Source organism: Monomorium pharaonis, chromosome 6 (assembly GCF_013373865.1).
Source record: "Monomorium pharaonis isolate MP-MQ-018 chromosome 6, ASM1337386v2, whole genome shotgun sequence".
In the NCBI taxonomy this organism is placed as follows: domain Eukaryota; kingdom Metazoa; phylum Arthropoda; class Insecta; order Hymenoptera; family Formicidae; genus Monomorium; species Monomorium pharaonis.
Genome location: NC_050472.1, coordinates 15,196,850 through 15,222,622, shown reverse-complemented (window position 1 = coordinate 15,222,622; position 25,773 = coordinate 15,196,850). Strand labels below are relative to the sequence as shown.

Here is a 25,773-nt window from a genome sequence, read left to right as displayed (position 1 = left end):
TTTTTTCAAAATGTTCTGTCACAAATAATATTAGAATACATTTACATTTGAAGTTCACATTTGATGTAAATAAATATTTCATTTAAAAAAAATAATTGAACGAAATTTCAAATTATATGATATAAGAGAAAGGGAAATAATACAGTGAAGGAATTGAAGTAAACAAGTAATAATACGGTTTATTATCGATTCTTTCATTGTATTATTCTTTCGGTTTATTATCGATTCTTTCTTTTTTCTCATAACAATTCGTAATTTTGTTCATTTCATTTCCTAAAGATGAAATATTTATTTACATCAAATGCGAATTTTAAATGTAAATGTTTCTTAATATTGTTTGTGATAGAACTTTTTGAAAAGAAGTTTTAGAAATGTTTGTTAACTGAAGTTTTTAATATTGTTTGATTAGATAATTTAATTAATATCGATTTTATTTATTAATTTATTTATACATAAAATGTATTTCAGAAACACATACTTTTTATTGATATAAATGTTTTATCGAATTTGCAACTGATATGACTTCTTGTTAATTAAATTAAACTCGATTTAAAAATGCAGCAATAGATGTTAATAGAGATTTCACAGATTTGTGCGATGCGGTACCTATTTGATACCGCGCCGTTTAGCGGTATTTGTCAAAGCGGTCGGCCGGCCACTTGATTGCGTCGCGCCTGACGGCGCAAACTTCACGGCCTGGATGGTTGGAAAATTTTAAAAACTCACCAAAAACTATTAATCCCTCAACATTTTGCTATTGACATTTTCGACTCAGTTTTTCATGAGAAATACGTACATGCCGGCTCCTCTGGTTGATCGAAACGCCCTATTTGTGCGTGTGCGTGTGCGTGTGCGCGCGCGCGCGCGCGCGCGTGTGTGTGTGTTGAGTAATGAGATTATATAACGTTAAACAGGCACAGACTTTAAATAAAGAACTTTATATAGTTTTATCAAGAAAAATTTATATTCTTATTCAATTTTATTGAGAAAAGAAACATGAGATAAAAATAACACTATCCTTCACCAAAAATTACAATTTTTTAATATTATTATCAAACTAATACTATTATTATTACACCACATTGTGGTTACACATCTTTTTAGGTGCTTATTATAACGTTGAAATAAAAATATACTGAGCAACAAAATTAACGGAACAAAAATTTACATCAAAATTTCACTAAAATTTGAATAATCATAACTTCGTGAAAACTTATCATGTTGGAAAGTTTTTTTTTTTAAGCTTGAAGTCTCTACTTTAAAGAGCATTTGTCAGATTTTGATCCTCTCCTTTTCCTACAAATGTGTGCGCGCGATCTTTTCGTAGTGCGCATTGAGAAATGCTAATTTTGGCGACAGCCATAAACAGATTAAAATGCATTGGTGACTTTGATATATCATAACTCCGCTAAAAAAAAATCATATAGACTTCAATTTTTTTCAATTTGTAGGAAAAAGTTTATATTTTACGTTAATTTTTATAAAGTTTACGAGAAAAATGCATTGCACTCCGTGGAGTGTGTCAAAATATGAAAATTTTTGAACACAAAACACGTTTTTATTTTTGAATAGATGCCGAAAAGGGAAAAGAAGAGGATGAAAATCTGATAAAGGCTCTTTAAAATAGAGACTTCAAGCTTTAAAATGAAAAAAAAAAAAAAAAAAAACTTTAATACTATAAGTTTTCGCAAAGTTATGATTATTTGAAATTGAATAAAATTTTTGTTGCGTTAATTTTGTTACTCAGTATATAATATTTTGCTAATATTTAAGATTATCAAAGTTTTTAGAAGATTAAATATATTATATACATACAGGCAAGATTATTGTTTTATATATAAACAATAATGAAACTAATATAATGTACAAAATATATTATTCTTAATATTTTTTTTCTGTTTACCAATAGGCAAGGTGACGAACATACCTGCGAGTATGGTAAAGGATCAATTCGGCATGGTTGGGCTTTTGACGTTTATTAGAGCGGCGGAGACAGATCCGAACTTGGTGTCGCTAGCGCTGGGTCAAGACCTTACTGCATTAGGACTGAACTTGAATTCGCCAGAAAATCTTTATCAGAATTTTGGTGGCCCTTGGGCGGAAACTCCATGTCGACCGCAAGATATAGATTTTCATGTACCACCGGAATATCTTATAAATGCCGCGATCAGGTACTGAAATCTCTTAATGTTAATTTATCGTTAAAGTTTGTCTCTACATTGCGAGAAAAAATTGTAAATATTTATCAACTACATATGTAATATGCCATATATGAGATGCTTCCGAATCTTAGGGTAAGAAATTTCCTTAACTTGAAAATTTAAAAAATTATAAAATTATAAAATTGACAATACAAAGAATATGTATAATAATAAATGCTTTCTTATTGCTTAAATTTACTCGAAAGAAATTAAGTTAATTTTTTAAAATTGGCTTATTTTTTGTTTTTGTTATATTATTAAATAATTATGCTTTAATAAGTTTTCTAATTGATAAATAAATCTCATTAAAAGAAATATTTTCTCTGAAATTTTGTTTTCTTTTTTATTAGTAAATAATATAACAAGCACGAAAAAAGGATCAACTTTTGGAGATTTTATTTCTTGAATTTGGATAATAAATAATTTATTACACATTAGAACATTTTTTTATATATGGTTGTTTTTTAATTTTTTTAAATTTTTGAGTTGGAGTTTTTTTTTATTAGATAAAAATGGAATAATATTTTGAAATAAAATATTATATGTGTATATAGAATTATAATAAGTCACTAAATTATTTTCTCAAAAAAAAAAATTTTTATATTTTATAGGGATAAGCTAGCGCCAGTTAAACTAAATCGATATAAAGATGATCTACTGTTTTATATGTTTTATACAAATGTTGGGGATGTATTGCAATTAGCTGCTGCAGCGGAATTGTAAGTAAAAGTAATGAATTTTTATACATTCGGGAATATTGTTACGTGCAATACTTGAATAAGATTCTTTGTATATAATACAAAGGTACAGCAGAGAGTGGCGATATCATATGGAGGAAAAGGTATGGATAACGCAGGCGCCAGGTTTGGGGATTGTAGAAAAGACGTCGACATACGAACGTGGTACTTATTATTATTTTGATGCGCAAAACTGGAGAAAGGTAGCTAAGGAATTCCATTTGGATTATGCAAAACTAGAAAGTAGACCTCATCTTCCTTCGAACTTTCACCAAACTCAGCCTTGACTACAGGTATTTACGCAATTTTATTTCCTTTTCTTCCTTAAATGCGTTTATTCCTACATAATACACGTACGCCTATATTTTCGAGTTAAGTATTAATAAAAAGAAATAGAAAAAAACTTTTAATGCTTTCAATATTATTCCAACAATACAACTGAAGGGTTTCCTACAAAAATCAAATAAGTTCATAAAGTTAAATTTTTGAGAAACAAAACTTCAATTCAAATCTTTAAAATTTTTATTGTATAAATATGATAATTTTTTTTGGACATGACAGTAAGAACAAAGATGTAGGTTTTATTAATCCTTTCGTATCTCTGGGAAATGTATGTCATATAAAAATTATCGTAACTTTTAAACTTTTAAATTTGTTTATAACAGTGCTTGAACCTAGTTGCCCTTTTCGAGCCGATTCCCGAACGCGCCGCCTCCTATGCCCCCACTACCGCGCGCGGCCTTGACGGCCGAGCCGCCGATCTCGCCCGTATGCTTTGTCTCAGGAGCAGCTCTGTATAAGAAATAGTGCCCTGCACCACAAAATTCATTAAAATTACTTTAAATAAATAATTTTTGTTTTTATAAACAAAAAAGTACTAACTTTTTTATTACTAATTTATTTCATATGTAGTATAACAATATGTAAAAACATAATATATAAATTAGAATTTTGACAATAGTTTAATTTCCACATCACTCGAGGTATTATTATTAATGCTTTTTTTTAAGTGGTTTTCTCAGTAGACCTAATCCACTAAAAGATGAAATATAATATATAGCTTGGCATTCTTCTAATTTTCCTGTCGTTTTTATATATCTTACAATATATAAAATTTTGTTTTCCTGCCAAGCTGTATATTATATTTCATCTTTTAGTGGATTAGGCTCACTGGGGAAACCACTTAAAAAAAACGCATCAATAATAGTACCTCACGGATAATGTGGAAAACTATTGTCAAAATTCTAATTTACATATTATGTTTTTACACATTGTTATACTACATAAAATAAATTAGTAATAAAAAAGTTAGTACTTTTTTGTTTATAAAAACAAAAATTATTTACTTAAAGTAATTTTAATGAATTTTGTGGTGCAGGGCACTATTTCTTATACAGAGCTGCTTCTGACAAGGGAACCTCGCAAACTCGAAAATTCTAATTTTAATGAAACTTGACATAAATGTAGAGGGGGTAAATACATGAATTTAGAAATTTATCGTAGCTGCCCATAAACGGTTTAAAGGGGTGAAACCACCCTTCAAAGATTGAGACATTTTTCGTTTTCTCGATATATCTCGTAAACTAAACAAAATATTAAAAAATCTTATACAAAAGTTTTACAATAAAACTTCTATCTAACTACAGTAATTAAATTAAAAAAAAAAAATTTTTTTTAAACAATTGTTTTTTAATTTTCGAAAAAAAAATTTTTTTTTCAAAATTTTATTAATGTAGTTAGATAGAGATATTGTTACCATAAAACTTTTGTATAAAATATTTTTTTATATCTCCAAAACTTTTCGAGATATATCGGAAAAAGCAAAAATCTGCTCTACACTATGCACTGAAAAAAGCATGAGAGAATGCGATAGCACCGCGACGGAGAGCGTTAAAAAATATTTTAAAGAAATTTTTTATTAAGGTTTATTTATGATATTGAATATAATATAAGATACTAAAAATATAATAAAATAAAGTAATATAAAATAATAATATTTTGTATAATATAATATATAATAATAATATATAATAATAATATAATATAATATATAATAATATATAATAATATAATAATATATAATAATGTCGCACGTGAATGCATGCTGATGTGAGTGAGAGAAAGCGTAAATAATATTAATATAATATAGTAATATAATAATATAATATAATATAAAATATTTATATCCAGACTTCTTGGTCCGGATCCATTAGCGATGACATGCCAAAGAGTCGACGCAGATCGATGATATCTGCCAATCCAAATCGGCCATATGATTTGTCAATTAAAGCATTATTTCGCTCTCTGTCGATCTTGCAAAAGTATCGCGTCCAAAATCTTTTTCTTATATTGATAAATCCATGTGGATGTTATAGAGATATATCCATGTCTAGATACAAAATTAACATATTTTAGTGTGGCATTATACATTAAACAACAATATACTTTGAATCAGGGTAATGAAAATGCAAATTAAAAAATAATGCATTACTTATTAATTTTTTAATAAGTAATTATTTCTTTACTCATTAATTATTAAAACAATAATACGTAATGAAAAAAATCGCATTACTTATTTCAAAAGTAATGCGTAATGAAAAATATCGCATTACTTAATTCCAGTGTTGTAATAGATCATTAAATAAATAATCTAAATCAGATCAAGATCTTTATCAAAATATTAAATCTAGATCAGATCACAGATCATTTTTCATACATTTGATCTAGATCATATGTTCGAGACTATAACAACTACTTTAGAGTTTTAACATTTCCTTTTTATTGGCTCTGTTTTATCCGCGAGTAGTGAGAGCTCCTGACAGCCATCGAGCTTCTTGTAGTTCATTTCTTCGACGCATCGAGTTGCGCGGCGCTGTCACTAGCTCCTCACGCGCGCGATTTTCGTTTGCTCGCATCGCCGGTAACTATGCATCTTGGTAACTATGCAAATAAACATGCCCAAAAAAGGGCACGTCCAAATCAATGCCCAAATAAGTCTCGATATCGGTTCCCTACCGCCCCTTTTTTCGCCTCCGATCGTGATTGTTTTACAATGCCAAATTCGCCAGTCTCTCGCAGCCCGGCACCGAAATTAGATCGTCCAGCAGATCTCTCCCATCTTTCGCCGATCCTAGCTGCGGGGATTCACTTCCGCTTCTTCAGTCGCGCAGTGATAGTGCGCGTTAATTATTTCTCCCGTCAACCAACGTTGATTAATTCTTCAGTTTTGTATTCGCGTGAATGTTGTGAGTGTATTACGTCCGTGCGCAGGTGACCGTATCTTTCCCGCGAACGTCCTCCGCCTCGCGTACAAGATCTCCGTCGGATCGCGCGCAAGATTTCCGGATTCACGAGGGCCTCGATCTCGAGGCTCTGCAAGATTTCCGCGTCGATTAGGCAGCGTAATATCAGGGCGTATCAAGATATCCGACACCTTGTAAAAGATACGGTTCGCCCCTCGCTTCGAACGTTCGTTTGTGAATAAATAATTAATTGTGAGTGATACCAACGCCTCCTTCTTATTCCTATCATCTCCCGTGAATCTCCCGCATTCCTGACCACTCACTTCGCGTCTCTATCGGGACGGATCCCGGCATTCCCTTCGTGCGATCGCGTTTACCCTACGCACGCGCAAACATCATAGATTACATTAATTTTGATCTAGATCGAAGATCGTTTCTTTTTTTTACTTGACAATTTGGTAGGAGTAGGAATCGAAGTTTTTTAAGCTTCTTTAATAGGCTTTTAGGAATGTCCCAGAAATCTTCTTTAATGAATCTGGACCAAGAAGTCTGGATATAAATATTTTATAGTATATTATATTAATATTATTTACTCTTTCTCTCTCACTCACATCAGCATGCATGCACGTGCAACATTATTATATTATATTATTACATATTATTATATTATACAAAATATTATTATTTTATATTACTTTATTTTATTACATTTTTAGCATCTTATATTATATTTAATATCATAAATAAACCTTAATAAAAAATTTCTTTAAAATATTTTTTAACGCTCTCCGTCACGGTGATATCGCATTCTCTCATGCTTTTTTCAGTGCATAGTGTAGAGCAGATTTTTGCTTTTTCCGATATATCTCGAAAATTATTGGAGATATCAAAAAATGTTTTATACGAAAGTTTTATGGTAACAATATCTCTATCTAACTACATTAATAAAATTTTGAAAAAAAATTTTTTTTCAAAAATTAAAAAACAATTGTTTAAAAAAATTTTTTTAAAATTTAATTATTGTAGTTAGATAGAAGTACTTTTATTGTAAGACTTTTCTATAAAACATTTTTTAATATTTTGTTTAGTTTACGAGATATATCGAGAAAACGAAAAATGTCTCAATTTTTGAAGGGTGGTTTCACCCCTTTAAACCGTTTATGGGCAGCTACGATAAATTTCTAAATTCATGTATTTACCCCCTCTACATTTATGCCAAGTTTCATTAAAATCAGAATTTTCGAGTTCGCGAGGTTCTCTTGTGAGACAAAGCGTACGAGCGAGATCGGCGGCTCGGCCGTCAAGGCCGCGCGCGGTAGTGGGGGCACAGGAGGCGGCGCGTTCGGGAATCGGCTCGAAAAGGGCAACTAGGCTCAAGCACTGGTTTATAATAGTCTTATTAACTTCTATCTTTATTTAAAGAGGGAGGTTTAAGCAACATGTGTACAAATCATTGTATACTTTGAAATGTTGTTTTTAATAAAATATAATTGTGTAAACTTTGATTGAAAATCCAACTTTTAGGTAGTGAAGAATAACCATATATTATGTCGAAAATTTATTGATGTTAGTTATATACTTACAAGGTCGGAAGTGTCCCTCATCGATTTTAATGAGCTTTGGATATATTGTAGAGTATAAGAAAATTAGATTCATATTTTTTGGCGGCATATCTTGACATTATGAATTAAAACCACCTCTTGAAGATAACAGATTATTTTGTTTTTGGCGAATATCTTTAAAAATATAAAGTTTATAAAAAAATGTTTTATGTAAAAGTTTTATGATATTTTATACTCTTTACAGTCTTTACAATAGTATACTTGTGTTCTAAAATTTTAAATTTGTTAATTAATTTTCACTTTTATTTTGCAAAATTTCAAAAATTTTGTAAGGACACAAATTATAGAGCATTGAAAGCCAAATCTATTTGTGTGTAATAATAAACAAAATTATCTTTTTTTAAAAAAGTGTGTGTGTGTGTGTGTGTGTGTGTGTGTGTGTGTGTGTGTGTTTCAGGAAAATGTATTATGTTACATAAATCTAAGTAATATTTTTTATTTTACATGGCTCTTATTTTTTTACACAATACAAAATAAATTTTAATGTGTGAAATTGCAAGAAATTGCCTTTTAAAATACAAGGACAAAAAAATTTGTCTTCTTTATAAAAATGATTACACGAAATAAATGCGCCAGCTATAAGAATTAATATTTATACAGAAATTATTTATTATTACTTTTTAATATTATAAAATATTATATTCCATAAAATGGTTTTGTATATATTGTTAAATAATATATACTATTATACTATTATAATTATACTATTATAATGGTAAAATGTTTTGATTAACATATTAAAGTTTATATAGAAATCAAAAAAGTATTATAAAAATTAATGTTTTACCAAAAAAATTTTTAATGCTGCTATAGAAAATACTCTCTAAATTAAACTATTTAAATGTTGCTAAGTCCCACCATTTTTTATTTGCTAAAAGAGTGAAAGTTGGAAATATTCATCTTTATGGTATTGATTATTAGACGTCGCAACCTTAAAATTGAAGAGCAAATAAAATATCAGCATTTTTATCAGCGAATTCGCTGACGAATTAAGACGCTTGTTCGAAAACGAATAAACGAAATCGTTCTGTGTAAATAACGCTTAAGTAATAAATTTATTTTCTTAATTTTTTCTTAATTATACTTACTAATATTTTAGTCCTTTCCAAATTGTAATCACTGTATTATCATTGATTTACAGTACTATACTTATATAACTGTAATAATTAGCTGTGATACTTATATAACTATGAGTATTTACTATCTTTGTGATTTTCGTTTCAATATTAGTGTATAACCAGAACATGAAAGATAAATGTATTTATTTCACTAATTGACAAATATACTACTGAAAATTAGTGTATTCTCACTGATTTGTCTGATTTTCCACTGATTGTAATTTAGAAAGTATTTTTTATAGCAGCGCTAAGATTTTTTTTAGTAAAACATTAATTTTTATGTTTTTTTGGTTTCTATATAACTTTAATATGTTAATCGAAACGCTTTATCATTATCCCACATAGAAATGAAACCTCCAATAGACGTCCATTAGACGTCTGCCATGGAAGTTTGAACTTCCAGTAGACGTCCATTAGACGTCCAATATAGAGCCATTAGAAATCCACAGTTCCGCAGTGCGTACGTTTATTAGACCTCCATTAGACGTCGTCAAAGAGGTCTATTAGACGTTGTATGGATTATTGATAGAGGCTTCACGAAACCTCGGTGGATGACTGGCGGATGTTTTGTGGATCATTAGTAGAGGCTTCATGGAGCCTCAATAGATGATTGACGAAATAAGAATTTAAAATAAAAATTTTATTTTTTAAAAATTATTTTTATCAACAGTACATACTAAATTTAGGACACATTTTTATTAATTAATTAAATTTAAATTATATTTATTTTATTACTTGCCGCTAGTGGGTTTTGAACCCGGGACCTTAGGATTACGAACCTTGTACTCTATCTGCTACGCCAATTTGACTCATCGATATGGATACTTGTTATTGTCTACATATACCAATATGTTATAAACTGACGCAATTATACTATTTTTTATAAAAGCAATTAAATTTTGCAAAACATTAAAAATAAATAGCATTAATTTATTTACTTATTAATTTCATTGTTAAATTTATCTTTTTCCATAACCTTAATAATTTGATGAAAATGCGATCTATTTAGCATTAATACTTTGAAGCGTTTAAATGGTTAATTAGATGGTTAACTATATAGATCATATATTCTAAGAAAAATTGAGTAGTACATTTATTATCCTGTTTTTGTTCAGTACATGATGAATTAGATTTTGTGCATTTTTTTGTGCACAGTAATTATAGACAAACCGTTATTTTTGAAAACATTATCTTTATGATAATTTTTTTAAATATCAAATGGGTCTCTCATTTAGAATGTTATAGTGTTGCGTGATTTTTGAGTCAACTACGACGCACATGAACGCTCAAAAATCGGACAGCATTGTGATATCTTTTATGAGACATTAAGCTGATATCATTTAACTGATGTCATAAGGATAACATTTTCAAGAAACTTAAATAAAACTCTTCAATGAGATATCTCAAAGACCTCTCTTAGTAAACGTCTCTGATAAATATTACCATTTTGACATCATTTCCAAGATATATAAATGTTTTCTTTAAAAAGTTTTCTTAAAGTTTTCATTCTGACAAGCATGTTGTCTGGGTAACTTCCACCATGGAAGTAAATATTCCATAGAGCTATGGAAGTTTAATGGATCCTTAATGGACGTCTAACTTCCATCATGGAAGTAAATGTTCCATAGAGCTATGGAAGTTTAATGAATCCCTAATAAACGTCTATCTAACTTCCACCATAGAAGAAAACATTCAATGGAGCTATGGATGTTTAATGGATCTCTAATGGACGTCTATCTAACTTCTACCATGGAGGTAAACCTCCAATGGAGCTAAGGAAGTTTACTAGATCTCTAATGGACGTCCATCTGACTTCCACCATGGACAAGACGTCCCATGGATCTATGGAGGTTTAATGGACGTCCATTGGACATCCACTGGATGCCAATTTCTATGTGGGATAATAGTATATATTATTTAAAATATATACAAAACCATATTACTGAATATACAGGAATTTTAATGGCTGTCCCAACTTTTTACCATGAGAGATGGAATTACCGACTGCAATCTTAGTACACACATGTACATATGCATGTGCAAATGCCGTACATGTGTATACTAAGATTGCAGTCGGTAATTTCATCTTTCACGGTAAAAAGTTGGGACAGCCATTAAAATTTACCCTCTGTATATATATACATACACGGAAAAAAGTTTGGCAATATAGAAGCACTAACTAGTGTAACAGCTGTACGAAATGAGAGTGCGCTGTTGTACTTCTCTTTGGCAACTCTCTCAGTTTGGGAGCCCTGCTGTCCCAATCGGGAGCCCTGCTGTCCCAATTTTGCACCGCAGCATTCCTAACCTTAAAGTGCAGTGGCTGCCTCATTAGGGTGGGGAGAACAGTTCTCCCGGCGCTTAGTGCTGTCAGTTACTTAAAACTGGCACTTTGTAGTCCTAAATGCGAGGTGGCGCTGCATTACCACCTATGATGCAGCAGTTGTGCCAAACTTCTTCCCGTGTATATATACACAGTGTCATTCAGAACAACTTTAGGTCCGTAAAATGACGTATTCGAGTACAGAAGGCAGGCAGGAGCGACGCGTCACGAGCGCCACGCGTGATTTGCTAACTATTTTTGCTTATAACTCAAAAACTACGCTTGTACTCAAATTTTGGTAAAGAAAAAATTGTCTTAGAATTGTGTCAGGAATACATCATTTTACGGATCTAAAGTTGTTCTGAATGATCCTGTATATAATATTTATTTACATCAGCTTTTTACAGCTAAGAAGGGGACTTGGTTTACACAAAATTTACACATTCATCCTTCCATTCTTCTGTTCTTTCATCCTAAAGTTATCCTGCTCTAGTTTAGATTACTATTACCTATTTTACAATTCTTTCTAGTTCGCCTCCCTCAACTTACTTCCTACTGTTAAGTTCATCCATTTTTTTAAATGTAAAGATTTTCGCACCATAAATAATTCCCATATAATAATAATAATAATATATGTCAAATGACTAGTCTGAGTATTTTACAAAATAATCACAGGTACCGCGCAGGTCTCCATTACGTTTCAGCTCGTTATCACAGTTTTTCTTCTTTATAAAAAATAATTTTGGTCTTAACAGTCTTCTTTTCTATCCTATCTCTTCACTATTACGTCTACCTTACATTATATCTATTCCCTCTCTTAATACTATTACTTTAATTCTACTTAATACTTTGACTTGGCTCTTACTTTTAACTCTCTGCTGCCTCTATTCTTTAACAAACAATCTCTTCTTGCTTCCTCTAGTCTTTCCTTCTTTCTCCAAAATTCTTTCAATACATTTTTTTTAACTACATCTAATTCCTTGCTCCTGACTCTCTCTATTCTTTCATTCCTATTATTTTCTAGCAGTTTAAACTATACGCTTGCAACTACGCATTCTTCTACAAAAAGAGCTAACTCATCTTTTCCTTTTCTACAGAATACACATACTCTCCTCTCTTCTTCCAATCAATACTTATTGTATTATTTCATGTTTCCGCATCTTAGTCTAACTAGCGCTCTTACTCCTACCGCATTTCTTTTATTCTCTAAATTATTCCGTCTTAAGTATTTGGGTTTAGCACCTGTCATATCTAACTCTTGTTCTTTGTAACTCACGTTAAACTTCGCATTTCTAAATCTACTATTCTTTTGTTTTTGAATATCTCTATCTCTATTTTCCAGTTTTTTAAATAACTTTCTTTTTCTAATGTATCTATTGCTTTCGTGCATCCATTCCTATTATAATACTTCTCCCTCTCTAAACCATACTGATCTTGCCAATCTTCCCTTTCTTTTTCGCTCCAGGATATTCTAACCCACCTATGCTCTTCCATTTTCTTCATTTTTTTCTCAAATCTCCTAGCTCTAGTTTCCCATTTAATTCGCATCTAAACCTAATTCCCTTGCCATTAAATACCTAGGGATACAAAAATCTAGACTAAAAATCCATTGCGTAATCCATCATTATCTTTTCTAATTCCTTTTTTCTTCCCATCCCTATATTTCTACTCCGTATTCCATTACACTTTTAACCAAATACCTGAATAAAGTCCATCTTCTACTAAAATCGTTCCTACAAATTCTTTCTTCTAACTCCCAGACTCTGTTTGCCGCCATTCTCCCTTTCCACACTAACTTCTTAATATGATCTTTATAATCCCCTTTCCTATTAAATGTAAAACCGAGATATTTAAAAGTTCTCACTTCCTCCAGTTCTTTATATTCCCAGATCCACTTTTCTCTTTTCTCTTTCCTATTCCTATTAAAAACTAGTACCTTTGTTTTTTTTGTGTTCAATTCTAGCTTCTTATCTCTTAAAACTTTTTTGAGTGTGTCCATCATATCTAGTAATCCTACTCTATTTTTAGCTAAAATTACCATATTGTTTGCGTACGCTAACGACCATATTCTTTCTTTATATAATTTAATACCTCCTATGTCTCTTCTACGCATGTATCTATCTAAATCCGCAATATACAAATTAAAAAGCAATGGACTCATCACACATCCCTATCTTACTCCTTTTGTTAAATACCTTGCTTCTGCTGTTCTTACTGTTATTCTTGTATCCTCGTATAATTTCTTTACTCTTCTAACCGTCTGGCTCTCTATACCTTCTTCCATTATGCACCATAGTTTTTCTCTTTGAATGTTGTCAAATGCTGTTTTCAGGTCCACAAAGAGGGCGAAGACCTTACTCTCATTTTTCCTCTTTTCCCTCTGCACTATGTGGTTCAAAATGAAAATGTTGTCTATTGTTCTTCTTCCTCTCCTAAATCCTCCTTGGCTCTTCGGCAATTCTCCTCTATCTTATCTGTTTCCTTTTTTAACTCGTTCCTTAACATTTCCGCACAAATCTTATATGCCGAACAGAATAATGAGATTCCTCTGTAATTCTCCGTTTTTTCCTCGTCTCCTTTCTTATGTAATGGAACTATAACGCTTATCTTCCAATCTAAATCACTGCTTTTCCAAATACTTCTTATTATTTCTGTTAGTCCTCTTCTTACCGCCGCGCCTTCATACCTCCACGCTTCCATTGGAATCCCGTCAATTCCTGGAGCTTTCTTATCTTTCAGTCTTTCCAATGCCTTTTCGATATTTTTCTCTTCAATCTCCTCTTCCCTCCATTCCTTAATCCTCTCTATTTTGTTTTCCATCTCCTTTGCTGCTGTTCTGCCTTCGTCTTTCTCCACTCCATCTAGCAGTTCCATGAAGTGTCTCTTCCATCTGTTCCTCGACATGTTGTTCCTTATCTGTGTCTTTCTACCTTTTTTCCTAATTATGTGTTTTCATATATCCGTTTAATTTTTCAGGTTTCTGAGCTTCTCTTCCTTTTCTCTCTATTTTTTTTGCTTCCGTTCTACATAGGTTTTAAAATTACCTTTCTCTTCTAAATACTTTCCTCTTGTGATCCTTCCTTTCTTCCAATTCTTTAGGGTCTTGTTCAATTTTCTTTTCTCTTTTGTACATCCTCTGTCCCACCTTTCTCTGTGTCCTATTTCTTTTCTCTTCCACCTCACTTTCTTCTTTACTATTGCCTGTTGAATCAAATTCTTCAGTTTCTTCCAGATTTCTTCCGTTGACATGCTACCAATGCTGTCCAACCGATCTGCATTTTCTGTTCTTTCTTTATATATGTCTTTCGCCTTTTCCTAGCTTATTTTGATTTTTTTTTCTTTTGTCGGCTCTTCTCCCTCTTTTTTGAATTCCGTCCTTTCTATCTTCATCTTCAGCTTTACTGACAAGGGCATGTGATCCGAGTCTATTCTTTCCTCAATTCTGAATTTTTTAATCCTATTTATACAAAAATCATTCGCTATTACATAGTTAATAACAGTGTTATCTCTCGCTCCTATATATGTAAACTCTCCCTCTCTATCACCGCATGTTGTGCCATTTAAAATCTTACCGCTTATGTTCTTAATTAGATCTATTAAGTCCCACCCATTATTGCCTATTATTTTATCCTTGCTCTTTTACCTGAACCTATATCTTCCTTCGCTGTACCTTTCTTTCCTATCCTAATGTTAAAATCGCCTTTTATTATTAAATAATTTTTTCTATTTTTTTCTGCAATTCTCTTAATCGATTCCTTAATTTTTTTATTATTTGCCCTGATTATAAACTGATACAATTATTAAATTCTTTCCCTTCGTTACCTCTCTCAATCTCGTTACAATCCACTTCTCTCCACTCTTCAATTAGTTCCCTTTCTTTTACTCTCTAACGCTTCTTTATTCCTATTACGAAATGTACCCCCCTTTTGTCCTTCCCTTTTTATTTACTCTTTCTGCGAAGCTATATTCCCAAATGTGAGATTTGACAAAATACCCTTTATTTTATTCCAACTTTTTTCCTCTATCCAAGTCTCACATAAACTGACTAACAAGGGAACCTCGCGAACCCGAAAATTCTGATTTTAATGAATCTTGGCATAAATGTAGAGGGGGTAAATACATGAATTTAGAAATTATAAGTTGGTGCTTACAAACGGTTTAAAGGGTTGAAACCACCCTTCAAAGATTTAGAGTTTTTGCCTTTTCTTGATATATCTTGTAAACTAAACAAAATATTAAAAAATGTTTCATACAAAAGTTTTACAGTATAAATACCTCTATCTAACTATGTTATTTATTTTTCAAAAAAATTTTTTTTCAAAAACTTTCTAAAAAAAAAATTTTTTGGGAAAAAATAAATAACATAGTTGAATAGAGGTATTCATGCCGTAAAACTTTTGTATAAAACTTTTTTTTGTTTAGTTTACGAGATATATCGAGAAAACGCAAAAATGTCTTAACTTTGAAGCGTGCTTTCACCCCTTTAAATCGCTTTTGAACCAAAATAAAACATTTCTAAATTAATGTATTTACCCCCTCTACATGTATGCTAAGTTTCATTAAAATCAGAAAATTTTCCGTTTGGTCTTATAAACGGTTTGAAGGAGTGAAACCACCCTTCCAAGGTTGAGACATTTTTACCTTTTCTCGATATATCTCGTAAACTAAACAAAATAAAAAAAAAATGTTTCATACAAAAGTTTTATAGCATAAATACCTCCATTTAACTACGCTGTTTATTTTCCAAAAAAAAATTTTTTAATTAAAATTAATTTTCAATAAAATTGACTTTTATGTATATAGCATTTATAAAGTAATAATACTATCTTATATACTACGTTTTATTTATATTATCTATGTGTATATTATGTATGTTATATATTATCTATGTTATAATACTATACATTTATATTATCTGCATCCCCATCTTTCATTTATAGGTTTTCATTTATTGGTGGAATATGTATAATTTGAAATAAAATAATTAACATATTAAGAACATTCGCAACATTTATATGTAATGTGTAACATTATGCTTCGCTTAATTAAAAACAATCTAACAGAAAAATCAAGCACACGTTAGATGTGATACTGATGTGAAAATGACTCGTAACATTATTAATAAAGATACTAAACTTATATTAATACGTGATTTTTAATTTATATATGTTACATACCGTGACATGATAAATATAAAACTTAAATGTGAAATATGTGACGTAGACAGAATGAACATTGTGTGAAAGCAACGTGACTACTCTAATATTGCGCAACTGTCAGATGAAAACTAATACATACAGGGATGCAGATAATATAAATGTATAGTATTATAACATAGATAATATATAACATACATAATATACACATAGATGATATAAATAGAACGTAGTATAAGATAGTATAATTACTTTATAAATGATATATATTATAAAAGTCAATTTTATTAAAAATTTATTTTAATTAAAAAAAATTTTTTTTTTGAAAAATGAACAGCGTAATTAAATGAAGGTATTTATGCTGTAAAACTTTTGTATAAAACATTTTTTTATATTTTGTTTAGTTTACGAGATATAGTGAGAAAAGGTAAAAATATCTCAACCTTTGAAGGGTAATTTCACTCCTTCAAACCGTTTATAAACCCAAACGGAAAATTTTCTGATTTTAATGAAATTGGGCACAAATGTAGAGGGGGTAAATACATTAATTTAGAAATGTTTTATTTTAGTTCAAAAACGGCTTCAAGGGGTGAAACCACACTTCAAAGTTGAGACATTTTTGCATTTTCTCGATATATCTCGTAAACAAACAAAATATTAAAAAATGTTTCATACAAAAGTTTTACGGCATGAATACCTCTATTTAACTATGCTATTTATTTTTTCCAAAATATTTTTTAGAAAAAAAATATTTTTAAAAAAATTTTTTTTTAAAAATAAATAACATAGTTAGATAGAGGTATTTATACTGTAAAACTTTTGTATGAAACATTTTTTAATACTTTGTTTAGTTTACGAGATATATCGAGAAAAGGCAAAAACTCTAAATTTTTGAAGGGTGGTTTCAACCCTTTAAACCGTTTATAAGCACCAACTTATAATTTCTAAATTCATGTATTTTTAACTTTTGTATGAAACATTTGTATGAAACATTTTTTAATACTTTGTTTAGTTTACGAGATATATCGAGAAAAGGCAAAAACTCTAAATTTTTGAAGGGTGGTTTCAACCCTTTAAACCGTTTATAAGCACCAACTTATAATTTCTAATTTCATGTATTTACCCTCTCTACATTTATGTCAAGTTTTATTAAAATCAGAATTTTCGGGTTTGCGAGGTTTTCTTGTAAGTTAAAACCTTTGATATATTTCCAAAACTCACTATCCTATTTACCTAAACCTGCTATATTCCAAAATAAAGTATCTAACCCCTTATTCTCTTCCCTTCTTATTTTCTCCCTTCCCCTTCCCGGCTCAAGCAAAATTTTCTTTATCTTTCCTCTCTTCTTCTACCTCTCTATTTGCATTCTTATTTTGTTTCCTACTTTCTCTGCTTTCTCTCTCTCGCTATCACTACTGCCATCCTCTCTCTCCACTTCCTTCGCTATTTTCTCCCATCTTTTCCATACCTCTCCGATTTTTACTCTCCCCATCCTTATTTTAACCACTTTCCCTTTATTTCTCTCTGCTTTCACCCAACTTGCTATTTTCCATTGCGTTTTCCTTTCTTTCCACGTTAGGTCATGTTCTATGGAAAAGCATTCCTCTTTTAATTTTCTTTTGTTAAACATTACTTCTCTTTTCATGACCTCGTTTTCCAGACATCCTATTATAACTTTCCCACTTATCCAAAACCTAATAATTTTAACCTTTAAATCTAATTTTTCTTTTATCATTTCTTCTTTCCACATTTTTGTTACCTTTCCTGCTTCCTCGCTACCTAAACCTCTAATCACTATATTATTCTTTCTTTCTTTTTTCTTTCTCCTTATCTATCCACTAACCTTTTCAATTTTCCTACTTCTCTATCACTAAAGATTTTGCTGTCATTTTTTGATCTATTTCTGGAGCTTGCTTTGCTCGATCTATCTCTACTAATCCTATCACAACTATCCATATCTTTGCTCTATTCACTATCGCTATGTTCCGATCTAACTGTCTCCTCTTCTCCTTTCACGCCGCATTCTATCTAACACGTTTTTTTCTACGTCTGTTATTTTCCTCTCAAGCTTTTTCATATCTTTCATCTTCTATCTTCTATTTTCATATCTTTCATCTTCTATCCTCAAAGCTCCTAGCTCTTTTCTAACTTCTTCTTTAAACTCTTTAAATTCTATCGCCAGCGCTTTAACCTCCTTTCTTAACTGCTCCGTACCGTCTATCTCCATAATCTCTACCTTCTCTTTGAAACTTACCTTTTTTCTCTGCTTATTTTCCAACGTCAGTTTTCTCTGTCCTTTTTCCATCCCACTTTTGCCTCCTCTTGCACCTCTTTCCTTCTCTCGACATGCTTCGCGCTCGTTCTCGAAACTTCGAATCCTAACCTCCTATCTTTCTTCTAAAACTGCACTTTCTCTGTCTTCTTACTACTAAATTGCCTCTCTTACCTCGCTTATATCTAATTTTTTACGCAAATTTTATCACACTCGCCACACCGCACATCCACACACTAGCGCTTTTCCTAACCAAGTCCTATATTACTGAATATATTTTTATATTAAAAAGTAATAATAAATAATTTTTGTATAAATATCCGTTTTTATAGTTGGCTCATTTACTTTCTATCATTTTATAGAGAAGACAAAATTTTTTTTTAATTTTAAAAGGCAATTTTTTGTGATTTCACAAATTTAAATTTATTTTACATTATATAAAAAAAAAGAGCAGTGTAAAATAAAAAATATTACTTGGATTTATGTAACATAATAGCATATTTTTAAAACGCGCGCGCACACGCACACACACGCACGCACGCACGCACGCACGCACACACACACACACACACACACACATGGCGCTTTTTCTTTATTTTTTTAAAAAAGGTAATTTTGTTTGGATATCACATATTTTGTGATGTTAGGCATTTTATTTAATCCACGAAACTATGATTAACTTACTACATATATAAACAATGCAGTATTCTATACATATTTTTCTTTGCATATTTCTAATGTTAAATTAAGTTTTATTAAAATTATACTTAATGATAGTTATTCAATTTAACCGAACACTTAATAAATAAATTTAATAATATTGTTGCACTTACGGTGCAACTCCGCTCTCTCACTCGCACACACAAACTCGCGTCGCGTGGTAAGTTAAGGAACGAACCAGGGATTTCGTTAACTCGGTGCTTTATTCTCGGAGAGATACAGTTAAAGGGAACGTAAACAAACACGTCCGTTCAGCATAAAATCCCGACTCGAACTCTTCCTTGACAACGCGTCAACAGTCGTTGTCAAGGGGCCGACTTCGCGCTTTCCAGCGAAACTTCGATGCATCGGGAAGCCTCCCGACTCAGGCGCACGCAACACTACCCTCCTTCTGGATTGACGCCCCGTCAATCCTCAAGTCGGGCTTCAGACCGAAGACGGAATTCCTCCGGAACTTCTTCTCAGGTTCGGGTCTTTCTTGGACAACCTCTCGCTTAGCCCAAGCTGTTGCCCAAGAGGGCTCTAGAGCTCTGGTCCTTCCCCGCCTTTTCAGCGTTTAGGTCCTTCCTCCTCTTCTCTCAAACATCTTCCTCTTCTCCTCTCCTCCGGCGATGCTGCTGGATTCTGCAGGACTTCGGACAAGGGGGGGGGGTAACATCCCGTGGCCCTCTCGCCCCGAAAGGCTTTCTAAGTCTCCGCTTCGGCATTTGCCCTCCGTCCCACGGAAAACCACGGCGAGAAAACCGTGAGCGAAGCGGTCTTCTTTTAAAATTTATTTCAGCCAGACCGGTAAGAATAGGAAGAAATGAGAGGTCTTATTCTCGTCGCCTAGTAGAGTTCCCAGCAACAGAACACTTTGCCAGAATTAAGCCTTCTTGACTTTCCAGATTCAAGTTCTCTTTTTTTTTCTTCCTGCAAGAAACATCTCAACACAGAAAAACTGATAAAGTAATTTTAAACTTAATTCTAATTTAAAGACTTCACAAATTCAAGTCTCCTTAATACATCTTTCAGAGAAAAGAGCAAGCCTGTCAGCATGTACCACTTTTTTTCTATGTCTAGAAGACTTTTGAATACAGTACACGACATCACTGAGCTTTTTAATTACCAAGTAAGGACCTTCCCAACTGTTTTGTAATTTGGGAGTTTTTCCCCTACTTCTTCGAGGATTATACAACCAAACTTTCTACCCCTTCTGGAAAAGAACAAGCCTGGCTTTCCTGTCATACCAAGCTTTCACACGAGAAGATTTGATGTCCATTTGTTTTCTAACAACGGCATGTAATTCCCTTAATTTTAATCTCAAATTTCTTACATAACCTTCAGGAAATTGCGTATCCTCATTAAATTCCGGAGGGCTCCCTCGAAAAAGATCTAAAGGTAATTTTAAATCTTGTGCAAAATACATCTCCGTAGGAGAAATACCAGTAGTCTCATGTTTCGCAGACCTATAAGCCAGAAGAAACATGGGAATCCACCGATCTCAATCTTTTTGATTCTCTGAAACAAATTTTGCAAGGTAATTAATAATCGTTTGATGTTGACGCTCTACCTGACCGTCAGACTGAGGATGAAGAGCAGTAGTCCTCGTCTTTTTGCTACCTAGAAGAAACATAAGTTCCGTGAAAAGTTTAGATTCAAAATTTTTACCCTGATCTGTATGAACTTCTAAAGGAACTCCATGCCTGGAGATCACCTGACTAACAAAAATTTCCGCCACAGTCTTTGCCTTAATGTTTTTAAGGGGGAAAGCCTCTACCCATTTAGTGAAACAGTCAACGATAACGAGCAAATATTTATTTCCATTCTTGGAAGAAGGAAAAGGACCCATGATATCCATTTGTACCCGAACAAACGGAGCTCCTACATTATACACCTGTAAGGGAGATTTCCCCTTTCCCGAGGGACCCCTTCTGGAAATGCAGACTTTGCAGGTCTGACACCATTCCTCAACATCCTGTTTGCACGTTGCCCAGAAAAATCGTTTTCGAATTTTCTCTAAAGTTTTGTTGACACTAAAATGCCCCGCCGACGAAGCGAGTTTTTCTGTCATACCGGCGTCATGTAAATAATGGCTGATACAGGCATTAGTAGGTAAATACAAGGCAAAGTACATCAGATAAAGTTTTTTCACGATATCACTGTCACATCTACATGCACATCTTCTCTACCACTTAGCATTTCATCTATCCGTCTTATTATCAATACCTTTGCACATTAATAAAAACCTGTATAAACAATATTCAGAATTGAATTAATTTTAGTTCAAAGGTTATTTTCAATTTAAATTATTTAGAGTATTAATCAACCGTACCTTTAAATGTAAAATTTTCAATTAAATCAATAACAATTTATTGTTAAAACGGGTGGCACTTACTTGGACACGGTTCAAATGGACACCATGCATTTGCACATGGTGTTTTTGGACACGATATCTTGCGCACCGTTCTTTTGCACACCGTTCATTTGGACATGATGCTTTTGGATACCGTTTATTTGCACACCGTTCAGTTGGACACAAAAAAAAAAAAAAAACGCGCGCACACACACACACACACACACACGCACGCACGCACGCACGTGCGTGTGTGTGTGTAAGGGGGCCTTTGGTTCTCCTCTCCCACCCACCCACCGGTAGAGGTGCCCTTGGCATAGTTATTTCTCACTGTGTCCAAGTGAACAGTGTACAAGTGACCGTTGTGCAAGTGAACGGTGCGCAAGATATCGTGTCCAAAAGCACCGTGTCCATTTGAATCGTGTCCAAGTGAACCGCTCCCGTTAAAAACCCGTACAAACCATGTAGTATTCGGATTAAAAAATACACTTTTTTATCTATATATTTCTAAAACGTTAAATTAATTTTTATTTAAAATTATCTTTAATTTACGTGTAAGAAATCTTATATGAAAAAGTTTTATACATTCGAAACATTAAAGTATGGTATTATATAAAATGTGATATTAAATAAATATTAAATAATTATAGATAATTTTAAATATGCATTGATTCTCTGAGGTCTGCCGAAAATACTAATGCTTATCCCAAGTTCGCATCTCCAACCGTTCTCAAGATATGCATGGTTCAAGGTTTTATTAATTAATTGTAGATACGCATTGACTCTCTGAGGTATTCCGATGATACTAGTGCTTATCCCAAATTCGCATCTCCAACCGTTCTCGAGATACGCATGTTCCAAGGTTTAGTTAATTAATTTTAGATACATCTTGACTCTTTGAAGCCTTCCATAGGTACTAGTGTTTATTCCAAGTATGCATCTTTATCCGTTCTCGAGATATACATGTTTTAAGATTTAAATAAATAATTAATTAATTATTCGAAGACATAATACTAGTGCTTATCCCAAGTTCGTATCTCTAATTGTTCTCGAGATATGCATATTTTAAGATTAATTAATTAGTTAATTAATTTTAGATACGTATTGACTCTGAAGTCTTCCAAAGGCATATTGTTTATACTAAGTACGCATCTTTAATTATCCTCGAGATGCATGTTTCAAGGTTTAATTAATTAATTTTAGATAAGCATTGACTCTCGGAAGTGTTTTGATAATACTAGTGCTTATTCCAAGTTCGCATCTCCAACCGTTTTCGAAACATACGCCAACGAACATTAAATGAGCGCCAACTAGCGTGAGCTGATATGAACTCGACATAGAACGACGTATCTTAAATAATAAAAATTTTAGATTTCTGACCTTACATTGCAATACCTTCACTCGTAGGACACATAGCAAAAAAATTACAAAAGTTTTCTTATTCAAATCAAATTGAAACTTTTGATTCAGTCTAGTTAGAACTCATTCGGCCGTTATTGAGATCTGATAATTTCAGATGCTCGTAAGTCGCGTACTCGTGTAAATATATACGGTCTATCTCGCGCTGCGCTTTTACTTTGCGCGAGACACTTGTGTCTTTTGATATGAGTTCTACCATTTAATTTTTGGAAAAACGAGATGACAATCTCGTGCTACAGGCACCGCGCTAGAAGTAATGTTGCATTATTTCTTTAATCGCCACATTCTACTATTCCTGCATATTCTTATATTAGAACATTCTAGTTTCTAAAATTATATTAGGGCAATGTCTACTCATGAATCTAATAGCAATAGCAATGAATCTAATAGCTGATTGTGATCTGACATTCAGAAAAAAAAAACTTATTTTAATCATGTTTTTACATTTGATGTTAATTTGCCTAATGTTGAAACCGTAACGAAGATATTAGGCATGTTGAATAATGTTTCTTGTAGTCGGACCAAATGTTCCTGTAACTTGTTTTAATGCTATGAAAAGAGGTGATAATAATCTGCTATCAGCCGAAACGGTTGAATTGTATAGCTGTACATGCGTGATATATCGTTGCTGATATAGACTACATACTTTACCTTTTTTATACCTTTTTGAGCTAAAGTACGATCAGAATAAAATTTAAACTAAAATCCACTCTGATTCGATCTATAAATGTTTTCAACTCAATATTGATTAATATAATACTTTACATTTGTAACATGTATCACATTTATTTTCTAATTCAGGTTTTTATATAATAGTAGAGATTTTTTGTAATAAATTTTGTTATTTTTCTAGACACAATATATGCCTTTTTGTATTTTTTTATTTATGTTTCTGAAGCTTTGAATCCTGCTACATTTTCTTCTTCTTGTGCTCGAGAAGGTCATCGAGCGATGTCAATGTCATAAATAAATGATGACGGCAGAATTAAACGGCATATATTTGTTTATTCATATTGTATATCATTGTTATTATTATTAATTTTTTAAGATTAAAGAATTGGTTTATTTTAATATGTGTACACACAACGGCAGAAATGGTGTCTCTCGGCGTTTAGCGCTGCGACTACTCACACACACGAAGCGCCGTACGTGTTATTGGACGTGCGGAGACGGAGAAGCGACAAAATTGGGGATTGCGCTGGTGTTGCATCCTTCACCAATGCCGCATGCTCAAGAAAGATAGAGTTATGATGAGTGAGAAGACGTGATACCGATTCGTCGGTGTCTAATATCCGTTTCACTCGCATTCGATACTAATGACGTCTCTCGCTTGAGTGCGAATGAAATAGATATTGGACAGGGCGGTATCACGTCTTTTCACTAATTATAACTCTATATTTCTTAAGCATGTGGCGTTGGTGAAAGATGCACCATCGGCATGATCCCAAATTTTTTCGCTTCTCCCCGTCTTCTTCGCGCGCTCAGTAACATGGCGCCTCATATGTATGGGTGATCGCCACGCGCCGGACGCCGAGGAACATTATTTCTGTCGATGCGTGTACATAACTAGCATTTTAACTCTTGCTCCATTCGTTCCTGTTTTCTGTATATTACTGTGTTGTATTACATAATGATTTGACGTACTTTTATAATTTTAATATCAAAGCAAAGAAGGACAAGAGAGTAAGAAAATATTACAAGTTATAAACAGATACTTACGTGTTCACAAAAGGATAATATTTGTGACAATACACTATCTAACACACTTATTTACATTACCAGCTACGAGTGAGTGGCCTTTACTTGGACACAGTACAATTGGACACAGTGCAAATGGACACGGTGCAAATGGACACAAAATAATGTACACGTTTCAAATGGACACGGTTTATTTCGACACAGTAATTTTGTACACAGGAAAAATAAATTCTAGACAAATTACAATTTGGACACGATAAAAATGTACACCGTGCAATTGGACACGTAAAATTTGTACACCGTAAAGTTGTACACCGCAAACTTGTACACCGCAAATTTGTGCACTGCAAATTTGTACACCGCAAACTTGTACACTGCAAAGTTATATACCGTAAACTTGTACACCGCAAAGTTGTACACTACAAAGTTTTGCGTGAAAAGTTGCAAACCCATGTGGTGCAGAGAATGGTTTAAACACACACACACACGCACACACGCACGCACACACGCACACACACACGCACACACACACACACACACACACACACACGGGGGGGGGGGGCTTCGGCGCTAACGTAACAATATGCATTAATCAAAATTATTTTCCTTTGCACTATTTCTAACACTGTTTGAACTGATTCATCTTTGTGCAAACGCTACCTCGGAAATAATTTTTTAAATATAATTGTTTAAACTGATACGAAAACAATATTATGTGCCTGCAGAGATAAAATTATTTATATTTTTATATTACGCATTACGGCACTATTTTAATTCTACTTACAATACCGCACACATATTTATATATGTTAATTTTGTTCTATATCCATTTATGCTTTATAATACGTTGCGTATTATGTCATTAAGATCCGTTTTTATCTTCTAATTTAATATATGCAGAAAAGGCAATTATTGAATGTGTCGTGACTA

The 25,773-nt window shown here is 32.4% G+C and overlaps 1 protein-coding gene across 6 annotated transcripts in view; it reads left to right on the top strand.

Annotated features, from left to right (window-relative positions):
* LOC105834792 (CCR4-NOT transcription complex subunit 2) overlaps nt 1-25,773 on the top strand; it is a 182,525-nt gene that overhangs the window by 6,484 nt on the left and 150,268 nt on the right. For 5 of the 6 annotated variants that reach the window (XR_004963737.1, XR_004963738.1, XR_004963739.1 and 2 more), the window contains exons 5-7: nt 1,910-2,171; nt 2,813-2,920; nt 3,006-3,231. Coding sequence is in view for 3 of the 6 variants with exons in the window: in XM_036288547.1 (XP_036144440.1) it covers nt 1,910-2,171; nt 2,813-2,920; nt 3,006-3,225 (590 nt within the window). In the remaining 3 variants the exon portion in view is untranslated. Of the gene's footprint in view, nt 1-1,909; nt 2,172-2,812; nt 2,921-3,005; nt 3,232-10,483; nt 10,503-25,773 lie in introns of those variants that run through there. The other variant, XM_036288548.1, reaches the window with a different exon arrangement.